At 40.3% G+C, this 11156-nt stretch overlaps 1 protein-coding gene across 1 annotated transcript; it reads left to right on the forward strand.

The window, feature by feature from the left end:
• Positions 1-5174: 5174 nt before the first annotated feature.
• Positions 5175-10135, forward strand: zic3 (zic family member 3 heterotaxy 1 (odd-paired homolog, Drosophila)). The gene is made up of 3 exons (XM_083785513.1): positions 5175-6355; positions 7265-7428; positions 7797-10135. The coding sequence occupies exons 1-3, from the start codon at positions 5371-5373 to the stop codon at positions 7983-7985; spliced, it is 1338 nt and encodes a 445-aa protein (XP_083641639.1). The 5' UTR covers positions 5175-5370; the 3' UTR covers positions 7986-10135.
• The last annotated feature ends 1021 nt before the right edge of the window (positions 10136-11156 follow it).

Raw genomic sequence — 11156 nt, forward strand, 5'->3', positions numbered from 1 at the left:
ATAGTATAGTATAGTATAGTATAGTATAGATGTATATGTTTCATTATATCTATTCCACTGTTACGTTCTTAGCTTACGCATGTTTCATGATAACTACTTTTTATGTATGTGATGTATTGCCATGCTTTTGTTCTTCCTTAATGTAAATCGCTCTGGATTAAGAGTGTCTGCTAAATGCCTAAATTCTACGTAGTCAGTAGTCACACAATCCTGGTGACGTTTGTCTTCAATGTCATCAAAACAATGACGCAGCAGCGTCTGTCCTCTTCAACCGTGAGGCCTACAATACAGAAACCCTTGGCAACGAGAATGGTGCTAAAAATGACTCAAATACTACTAATTATGTTGAATTTATAGACACCCAATCAGAGGTCAAAAGTCCACGGTTATTTCTGTCTTTATGTCAGCAAAACTCTTAACAGAGCAATGCATTTAGAGTTTGGCCACACAGGTGTGTGTGTGTGTGTGTGTGTGTGTGTGTGTGTGTGTGTGTGTGTGTGTGTGTGTGTGTGTGTGTGTGTGTGTGTGTGTGTGTGTGTGTGTGTGTGCGCGTGCACGCGTGCATTACTATATGTATAGTGTTCACATGCATGTGAATACGCATGCAGTGCAAGTTGTGTGATGATATGATAATAGCAGAAGGAGGACTATAGTCGTGCCATGATTTTATGAAATTCAAATGACAGATAACCGATTTGCAGGTGAGTCCATTTGCAGACAGATGCTTCAGTAAATCACAGCAAGGAGTCAATTAGTCCTATTCATCAGCCACATCATGGCAAACCCCACACCAGCCAGCAGTCGCACATGTTCCTGACTGACTATGCTTAACACACACTCAAATATACAGTAAGTGTTAAAGTATCTGAGGTTATACAAAATGGAACAAAATGGACCTGCATGCATAATACCGAATGGAACAAAATGAACCTGTAATTTCATGGTGTGCAACCTAACAATGTATTTGTTTTTATCTAATGGAAGTGAAACCGAACTGAAGACAATTATGGAAAAAAGATTGTTATGAGCAATACAGTGGAGACATTTGTTATTACATTTCAAATTAAGAGACAAATGTAGCCAGTCAAGTAAAAGCTCAATAGTGCTAGTTAGAATGATGATGCAGGTGACATGCAGTCAAGCTCTGCACTCACAGAAAACATGGACTGGAAAGACTTCGATTGATGTGAAATATTAGAGGTTTCCATTCCATATACTCTGCATGAATTGCAGAGTATTTAAAAGAAATCGAGGAAAGCATATATACAAAGATAACATTGCACTGGGTTCTGTACTTCATCTGTATACATATGCTTGTTGGAAGGAACGAGTGAGCAGAGACAAAAAGAAAATGTATCCCTATAAGCCGCACACAAAAGATAGTGATGTGTATACTTTCTTTCTCGATTGAGCATGCAAACAATATTTTGGGTGTGATATGTTAAATAACGATATATTCATTTTCATGAATATAAAAATACAAAGAATATGACAAAAACATTATAATAACACTTACATATATGATTGTGAACCATGAGTTGTCCATTTGTTAACTTTTATGCCTATACATTTAAATGAGAATGCAGCAATAATATTAATAGTAATATATTATATAATAGTAATATAATAGTAATAATGCATAATCCTATAGACAAAACTATAGAGTTAAAGGAGATAATATAATTCACTTTTCTTTGGTAATTATTGGGTTAACTAACAGCACAGTCCACTTGCATATATACAAATCAAATGCCCAAACCATGGCATGCTGAACAGTTTTACAAAATGTCTAAAGCCATAAATTGATACCCACTGTAAATTGGCCATAAAACACATCTATTATAGGCTACCAATACCATGCATCTGGGCCATTAACAAAATACTTACTATATGCTTACACATGCAGGCAATATCCCATTCACAACCATATAGAACAACACAGATATAAAGGTTATTTGTTTACCATTTAGGATGACGGTAGCATGCTCTGCTCTTTTCCAACCGAGTGTTGGCCTGGGCCTACTTTTGGGGAGGTGTGTATAGTCTAGACTGCAATATTGTGATAATGTAGCCTAAGTAAATGCGCATGCTCAGCAACAATAGTATGCTATAAGCCATGCCATGACATACTGAGCATTTGCATATCTCGTCGCCCAATGAAGTACAGACGTCGCAGAAATAAGTAACGGACGTGCAAATGATTGTGTATATGTTGTATTTTTGCTTAACTGCAATAAATATGTCCAACTTGAACTTCCATAGCAAGGGCGTCTGGCTGCAAAGCTCCGGTTCACAGGGCAAAAGTTAAATACGACCATGTGCCACGATGTAGAAGAACTCATCTTGGGTACAGTAAAGGAGTAGCCTAGTCTGCCAAAACCTCGTAACGGTCATGGCTCCCATGTTTAAAGCTAAATAGCTACCTTGCTAGAAGTTACAAAAAAATAGGCTACATTTAACAACTAACAACCTGACATGCCTAAAACGAAACATTTCGAAACTTTAAAGAAAATAGATTTTTTTTTGTTCCTTTAAAAAAAAGGGGTATAAGGACTCATGGTTGAGCATGTCGAATTCAGATTCACATGTTGGGGAAAAATGGAGTAGCCTACTACAGACAAAGTTGACTAATATTTCCATTTTTACCTTTTCTTCTCTAAGAAAAAGGGGGCGGGGAAACACTATTGACTATTTTCACTATTTTGCATTTTGTTTTTATTCAAATATATATAGGCGATTTGTTGCAGGGGTGTGACGCATTATGACGATTTGAAGTCTTCAAAGGTCAGATTTGTGAGGAAAGAAATATTAAAAAGCCTAATGTGGCCGTAATCATGGAGGAGTGAGAAGACATGTTTCAAGTGTGCCATTACAAACTTTGTCTCCGTTCATTGAGCAACAGTTGTTTTAGATTATATAACGTTGGCTATATTTTATTCAGTTTACAATAGATCTATAGGGACTACCATGACGCTTGCAGCTTAACATTCTCAAAAGGCCCTGCTGTTAATCTAAATTGTAAAAGGTTAATTATTTTAATAAACCACATGCCTACAATAAACTTTAGTTGGAGTGTCGAGCCCCTAACGTCTCAACGAGCCAATAAAATATGGAGGGAAGATAAGAAAACTTGTCACTTGTGAAAGTTCACAGAGGTCGCCATAAATCTCGTACTCCCAAGATTGCAAGGCAAACCCAGCTCAGTTACCCCCCTCTCCCCCCACCCCTCTCTCTCCCTCTCTCTCTCTCTCTCTCTCTCTCTCTCTCTCTCTCTCTCTCTCTCCGTGAGAGGGAGGGTGCATGTGTGTGTGTGTGTGTGTGTGTGTGTGTGTGTGTGTGTGTGTGTGTGTGTGTGTGTGTGTGTGTGTGTGTGTGTGTGTGTGTGTGTGTGTGTGTGTGTGTGTGTGTGTGTGAGAGAGAGAGAGAGGAGAGAGAGAGAGAGAGCGAAGGGGGGCAACCTATATCCCTGCGTGAACAGAGGGCAGAGAATTATAGTGAGAGCGCATGATGAGACAAGAATCACTTTCTCCGTTTAAAGGATTTTTAATAGATAGATATACGAATGATATATATAAATATAAGGCTCTATATATATATTTAGGCTAAATACATTAATGTGAAACGTTTTGTTACAGTTGTCAGTTAGTGGGCAGTGGCATATAGGAAAAATAAATTGGGCCTATAAACAGATTGAATCATTGCCTCCATCGCCCATAGATGTACACACATGCACGTGCCTTGCGTCCAATTTACAAAAGACGCCGTATACCAATTTAGACAATGCAAAAATATGAAAACTCACCTTTTCAGTCTACACAACACTGTGCTGCGTGCATGGGGATGATGAATGCGGGCAGGCGAGGACGAAGGCACAGAATGAAGGACTGATTTGAAGATTTTTCACTTTTTCCTTTTTTTTTCTCCCCCCACCTCCCCCCCATGCACAACCCTAAAATAAAGAATGTGAGCTCTCCTTCCTGGGACAGATTGAGAGGAAAGGGAGGTGAAAGGCTTGGGAGTTTGAAAGCGCCGCTTGAAGCACTCAACGCGTCTCTGAACTTGATCAGATTGTATGTGTCCTGCAGCGAGTCAGCGGCAACCCTGTGAAACTCACTCAATGGCACCAAATTTTGGCTATGCAAAAAAAAAAAAAAGAAAGAAAGAAAGAAAGAAAATCTCGGCATATTACAATTACTGCCATCTCTCTTTCTGCCTTTTATTCCTCCGTCACCGTACACCCTATAGAGCTTTGCAAAAAAAGAAAAAAGAAAATACCCCCTCCTTTCCCAAGCGGTTTGAAGAAAGCCACATCGGAGCTGTGCCAACTGCCAAGTACATTCAACTTTTCAGTTAATAAGTGCTAACGTGGCCACATGAAAGTGCAAATGGTGACATGGACACGTTTAGATAGATAGATAGATAGATAGATAGATAGATAGATAGATAGATAGATAGATAGATAGATAGATAGATAGATAGATAGATAGATAGATAGATAGATAGATAGATAGATAGATAGATAGATAGATAGATAATTCAGTGTCTGTTGTGTGAAAATTTAGACATGTATAATTGCGTGATATTAAGAATACAATTAAACTTCCTAAACGAAAAGTATTGTTGATTATTATGATTTGAATGACTTGGGATATGCATACCAGTATATGGACGATAAAAAGTTTGAAAAGTGAGTATAGGCCTATATAGCTATACTGAAAGTTATTCAGAAGCGTAAAAACAGTGAATTTGCGTTGAAAAATGCAGCAATAGCATGGTCAATGCATTGCAGCATTTAAGTTTGTATACTCATAAAGCAGTGTGCGGCTTTCTGAAGGAGAGAAAATAAATATAAGAATCTGCATGTTCTCCGTTATAGCCTACCTGCAAAAATAATGCCTGTTCTGGCCAATCAAATTAAACCACTGAGACGAACTGCCATTTTCAATACCAAACTGTGCCAATCAACAGAAATCTAGCCAATTAATACCCTGCGTTGTAGTCACGTGCCAGGAGGATAGCTGAGCCCTCATTGGGTGCCGTAGCTCTGCCTCCCGAGTTCATTTATGTGCAGGGAGTGAGTGATTGACTTTATCAGTCCAAGGACATCATTCGCCTGGAAAGGGGGGAAGTTTGATCCTCTTTCTCACGGATCGTATAGTTAACGGGAGTTTTTCTCCCAGCTCTCTACACATCGGATTTAGTTTTTTTTATTTACGTTTAGTTTCGTTTTTTTTATTTTTAAGACATTTGAGTGAGGCAGGCCTATATCGCGGCACGTTATTTTGTAGCTTTGCTTGCGCGCTCCGCTAAACTGGAGTTTCGATTTATTTAAAAATTTCCTTCTGTCTCTTAAAGTTGGACTGAGCCCCAATGACTATGCTTCTGGATAGTGGTCCGCAGTTCCCATCGCTAGGAGTAGGGGGTTTCGGAACGCCGCGGCACCACCACCACCACCACGACATAGGCAACAGAGACCCGGGCTTGGGACTGAATCCCTTCACGGATTCCTCCCACTCTGCAGCTTTCAAAATCAGCCCGGTGGCGCACGATATCGCCTCCAGTCAAACGTCGGCGTTTACCCCGCAAGCCACTGGATATGCGGCCGCCCTGGGACACCATCCCCACGGCGGGCAGGTGGGCTCGTACGGCGGGGGAGCGTTCAACTCGCCGCGGGACTTTCTTTTCAGGAACCGTAGCGTTGGAGAGTCCGCGGCGTCGAGCGCGCAACATGGGATCTTTCACGGACCGCCCGGGATCACCGAGAGCCCCGGACATCTGTTGTTTCCCGGACTCCACGACCAGGGAGTGAGCCACACTTCACCGAGTGGACACGTAGTCAACAGTCAAATGCATCTCGGTTTACGCGGAGACATTTTCGGAAGACCCGACCCGTATCGCCCGGTCGCCAGCCCTCGGACGGACCCCTACGGCGCCCAGCTCCACAACTACAACCACCCGATCAACATGAACATGGGAATGAACGTGCCGACACACCACGGCCCGGGGGCCTTCTTCAGATACATGAGGCAGCCCATTAAGCAAGAATTGTCCTGCAAATGGATCGACGAGAACCAGATTCACCGGCCCAAAAAGACCTGCGAGAGAACTTTCAGCACAATGCACGAGATGGTCACGCACGTCTCCATGGAGCACGTTGGGGGCCCTGAGCAGAGCAGCCACATCTGCTTCTGGGAGGATTGTCCGAGAGAGGGGAAATCTTTTAAGGCCAAGTACAAACTGGTGAACCATATCCGCGTGCACACGGGCGAGAAACCGTTCCCTTGTCCGTTCCCCGGATGTGGGAAAATATTCGCCAGGTCGGAAAATTTGAAAATTCACAAAAGAACACATACAGGTAAGGCCTATACGCAATATATATATATATATATATATATCACTCTTCATGGCATGTGCAAAACAGCAGTTGTGAAGTATCGCCCTGTAATGCATTATTATGATAGCGTGACCTAACTGTGATGTAGCCTAATGTTGTTGGGAAGACCCGATAGGTCAAGGGTGGAAAAGGCTTGAGTGTAACGAACGTTTTGTCGGAAAAAAATAGAGCTTATGGGCTAACATTTGGAACGTGGTATAGACCTGGGCTACTTATTATTAAGCTAGGCTATATGATTCCACATTATTCTGGAGATAATCGTGTTGTTGTTGTTGTTGTGGTTTAGGAATACCACAGAACAGGGACAATCGTGTTGTTGTTGTTGTTGTGGTTTAGGAATACCACAGAACAGGGCATGTGGGCCTTATACTAATTTAACGTGATGATGTGTAGCCTATGCTATATGACTCATTTGGGTAGTCCTGGTGGTATATGGTTGGAATAATAAATACTTATATTATAGGCTACTCGAGTCTGTGCTTTGTCGGGGCATCAACCATTCCGACTCAGTAATATTTACTTTTCTTTATCGAAATGGCATTGCAGACAGTATAGAGAAAGGCCCTGTTGATGGTGTATATAGCGTGTACTAACTAGGCTACATGAAAGCAGACACAGAGCATTTGGATTAAGTAACACCAGGCCTTTTGCATAAATAAAGCCTGTCAGGGGCCAAGCAGGGCACGCCGAGTATAGTGTTGTGGAATAGTAACCTACATCTGCCTGAACCTGCATGGAGACATAGCTTTTTTGCAGACGTAGCCTAAATTAAATTACATTTACATCTCCGTTTTCTTGCACTTGCAGATGGTCTCACAATGGGCATTTTGTCTCCACGGGGTGATTTACTGTGTGTATTTAATCTCGCAGGTGAGAAGCCGTTTAAGTGTGAATTCGACGGCTGTGACAGACGCTTCGCCAACAGCAGCGACAGGAAAAAGCACATGCACGTCCACACATCTGACAAGCCATACATCTGCAAAGTGTGCGACAAGTCCTACACGCACCCCAGCTCTCTCAGGAAACACATGAAGGTAATTATAACGTCTTCATTACACCTTAAACACATTAACCCACTTCGCCCCTCGCCCCCACCCCCCTCAAACGAGGGGCCATCACAACATCAGGCCCATGAATGAGGGTGGTGTCACTTCAAAGTTTGCCGACATGTTTGTTGTTCTCTGTACGTAGTAGGACTAGGATGAGCAGTCACCATATTTACGGTGTGATAGCCTACTTTACATGCTGAATATTCATGTATAAACCACATTAAGCGTGAGAATAGGCTTGTAAGGTTATATCTACACGTATTCAGTGGTAGTATCGTCGGCCTTATAAAGGCCTCGGTTTGCATATGCGTCTATATCTCTGTCTTATATTATATTATGCGCTTTATCCACAGGTACACGAGTCGCAGGGTTCAGAGTCGTCTCCAGCAGCTAGTTCTGGATACGAGTCGTCGACGCCACCGGTGCTTGTCTCAGCAAACACCGAAGACCCGACAAAAACACCACCGTCAGCCGTACAACAACAGAACACGTCTGGGCACAGCGATGGACTGGCACCCAACTTTAATGAGTGGTACGTTTGAAGACAGTCAAGACGTATAAACCGCTCTCTCATTCATTGTGGACCAAGAGAGGTTGAGGAAACCTTATAAAAAAAACTATACACTCCATGGTGTGCAAAATGGAATTGGGACAACACGAGGAGATGAGAGCAAAGCCAGCACTATTTAGCAGGCCACGTCCGTTCTCAGGATTAAAAAAATTGACTTTTATTCCGAGTTTGAAGAAAACAAATAAATCACATGAATAATAAAAAATACTTTCTAAGTCTAAGAAATAATGTTTTTTTTCCTTTTTTTTCTTTCCTTTTTTAGTTTACAGATTTCAGATAATTATTTTATTTTTCATTTTATGTATTTTCTCAAAATGTATTTAAAAATGGAAAAAAAAGGAAAATTATTTCACGCTGTTTTATATACGGTGACACGCTATTGTCGCCTTTCAATTGATTGTTAGAACTTCAAACAGTCTTAAGAGCCGTGCCAAAGTCTTTGTCATGAACTTGAACAAAAAAATAAATCATAAATAAATATTATACTCGTGAATGTATTTCCTTGTTTGATGGGGTCGCATCTGTTGTCAACGTCCGTTTTCAGGTGGAGAATGTGGTATTAGGTTACGATTGTTGCCGTTGAATATAACGTTGCCTTTTGTTAATAACGTTGTAAATACATATCCATGATGCCATATTTATCAATTTGTAATTTAATTATGGTTATAAGTTCTGAAGCTTAAATGATATTTATGGAAATGTTTTCTAACAAGACTGTACAGTTTTGGTCATAACCAGCATTATAACATTGAACAAATGATAAACACTAAAGCTCCAACATTGCGATTGTATCCTTTTCTTAACCAATACATGTGTCTTATTTGGATCTAAGATATCATTAATATTATGGATGTGTCTATATAGCCTATATATGACACAGATATTTCCATTACTTTTATTTAGCTAATAAGAGACCACTGACATGTAAATCATCGACTTTTCTTATAAGATCTCAATTCAAATGAGACGAGAAGCTATAGAAACAGATTATGTTGATATCCTCGTTTTGGTTCAATTTAAACTTTGTGTATTTTACTTTCATAGACTCAGAGATAGATGTCAAATCGTAGCATAAAACAGTATTCTAAAACATCCACCAGCCTTTTACAATGGTATACCCACTATGTTAAGACGGGTGGTTCATTCATCAATTCCAAATCAAGGTGACAGTATTTAGAGTATTCAGTATTTTTGGTTATTTCTGATTCGGGTCAAATCCTTTATAAGTTCCAACATATTGTCTTTCTGCAAAGTGTTTAAATGTGTGCATTGGCAAGAATGGAACTGTCACAACACAGTATCTTCAAAATAAAGTTTTTTTTTGTCTGTCAGCTTGCATTGTTTTAAATGTAATTCTGTGAAACTAAGCGTGTTATTTGTTACTGTGGTGTTGCATATAGAGAGCAGTTTGATTACACATTTTGCTTGTTTTGTGTGGATAACTTGTCAAGATGACTTTTTTTGTGTTAACAAAATTTAGTGACAGGAGTATTATTAGATATATTATGTGGGTGTGGGGGAGATCTTCAGTGGAAAAAGAGTTACAGCATTGCATTGTAACCTATTCTCAAGAATAAAATATTATGCATAACACAAAGTATATTGTGCTCATATACGAGAACAATTTCAGACCACCAGCACTACTTTTAAAAGAAAATGTAAAAAAAAAAAAAAAAAACGGTACCTCGTGACGGTGATATATGAAATAAGTTTATTTAAATAATTTAAGGAATATATGTTTTATATGCTATTTTCTATACCTTAATTTAAATGAAGTGACTTTTCTTAACCACCTTTCTGCCCCATGTCCGAGTCAGAGGAAAAAAATATTCTGATGTGTAAATGCAGCTAGAATGTGATGTTGTAACACTTTCTGGGAGAAATGGGTCACACTCCTAGTTATTCCTGAAAAGCGAAATGTTTTACTAATGCACTGTGTCACTGTGCTACATTGAGGCAAAATGATACAACAGCAAGCCTATATTCGTTATCCAGTCAACAGAGACCAAGGTTCCATGTATACTTTTTAGGCTACTGTATGTTGGTTTCTTTGTTTTTACCAACTATTTATGAAGAAATGTGAAAATGAATTTTGACTGATTAAAAATCCATGAAAACAGACTTGCAGACTGCAACAATTATTCCTGCCATTGTCTGTGCATATATGTCAAACCAGTTTACTATTTGCCATGCTGTTTGTATCGGACTGTTTGGGAGTCGAGTCAGTCGACACAGTTCACTTGAACTTGACACTGATGAAGGCGCCATCTTAGCATCTTGCTTCTGAGTGGGCGGGAAGTTATAGCCTGCATGGGCTATACTTGGTCCGTCTCCTTTCCACTCAGTTACGTCGAGTTTTAATACGTGAAAGTTTACAATCATAGACTAGCCTAGTATAGCCTAGAACACGGGCAAATGAGGACACGAAGTGACCGTGAAGGTGGACGGGTGGTTGTATACCAGTAGCTATAAGGCTGCCAAAAGTGACCAAGCGCGTGAGCCTGCAGAAAACCACGCCAGAAAAAACGACCTCAAAATAGCCATATAAATAACCTAATAAGCTATATAGAAGAGTAGATGATTCATATTATTATTGGAAAAAAGATAAGTAAATGTTTGTAGCCGTGTGTGTGTGTGTGTGTGTGTGTGTGTGTGTGTGTGTGTGTGTGTGTGTGTGTGTGTGTGTGTGTGTGTGCGCGCGCGCGCGCGCGGGTGTTGTACACACAAATAGTAAGAAAGTACTGCCGCAGCAGACAACCCGTATGCACTCCAGGTTAGAATAAAGTCCTTACGGTGCAGGCTCGAATTTTAATTTATTTCAACACACAAATAGTAGGCTATAAAACACAAAGATGTGTCTGTCTGTCTGTCTGTCTGTCTGTCTGTCTGTCTGTCTGTCTGTCTGTCTGTCTGTCTGTCTGTCTGCGTGCGTGCGGTATAGGCTATATTGTAAACACAAAGAAACAAAACATAACATTGATGATTTTTTTTTTTTACACCAACGAGTACATAGGCCTATGTATTTACACCGTCCCTATATAACTTCTACCCTGCACCCCCCAAGCCCCAACTGTAAACAGATTTAAGAATGTATTCCAATTCTCCTTTCCCCGTTGCGCAAGCGCGTTCTAGGCAGCATTTC

The sequence above is a fragment of the Protomyctophum parallelum genome, assembly GCF_964188405.1.
Source record: "Protomyctophum parallelum genome assembly, chromosome: 16".
Taxonomy (NCBI): domain Eukaryota; kingdom Metazoa; phylum Chordata; class Actinopteri; order Myctophiformes; family Myctophidae; genus Protomyctophum; species Protomyctophum parallelum.

What these genes read in the sequence shown, in the direction of transcription:
- zic3 (XM_083785513.1), top strand. Translation starts at nt 5,371, where the DNA reads ATGACTATGCTTCTGGATAGTGGTCCGCAGTTCCCATCGCTAGGAGTA. An exon ending in TCACAAAAGAACACATACAG is followed by an intron (nt 6,356 to 7,264) that starts GTAAGGCCTATA and finishes TTAATCTCGCAG; the next exon opens with GTGAGAAGCCGTTTAAGTGT. An exon ending in CTCTCAGGAAACACATGAAG is followed by an intron (nt 7,429 to 7,796) that starts GTAATTATAACG and finishes CTTTATCCACAG; the next exon opens with GTACACGAGTCGCAGGGTTC.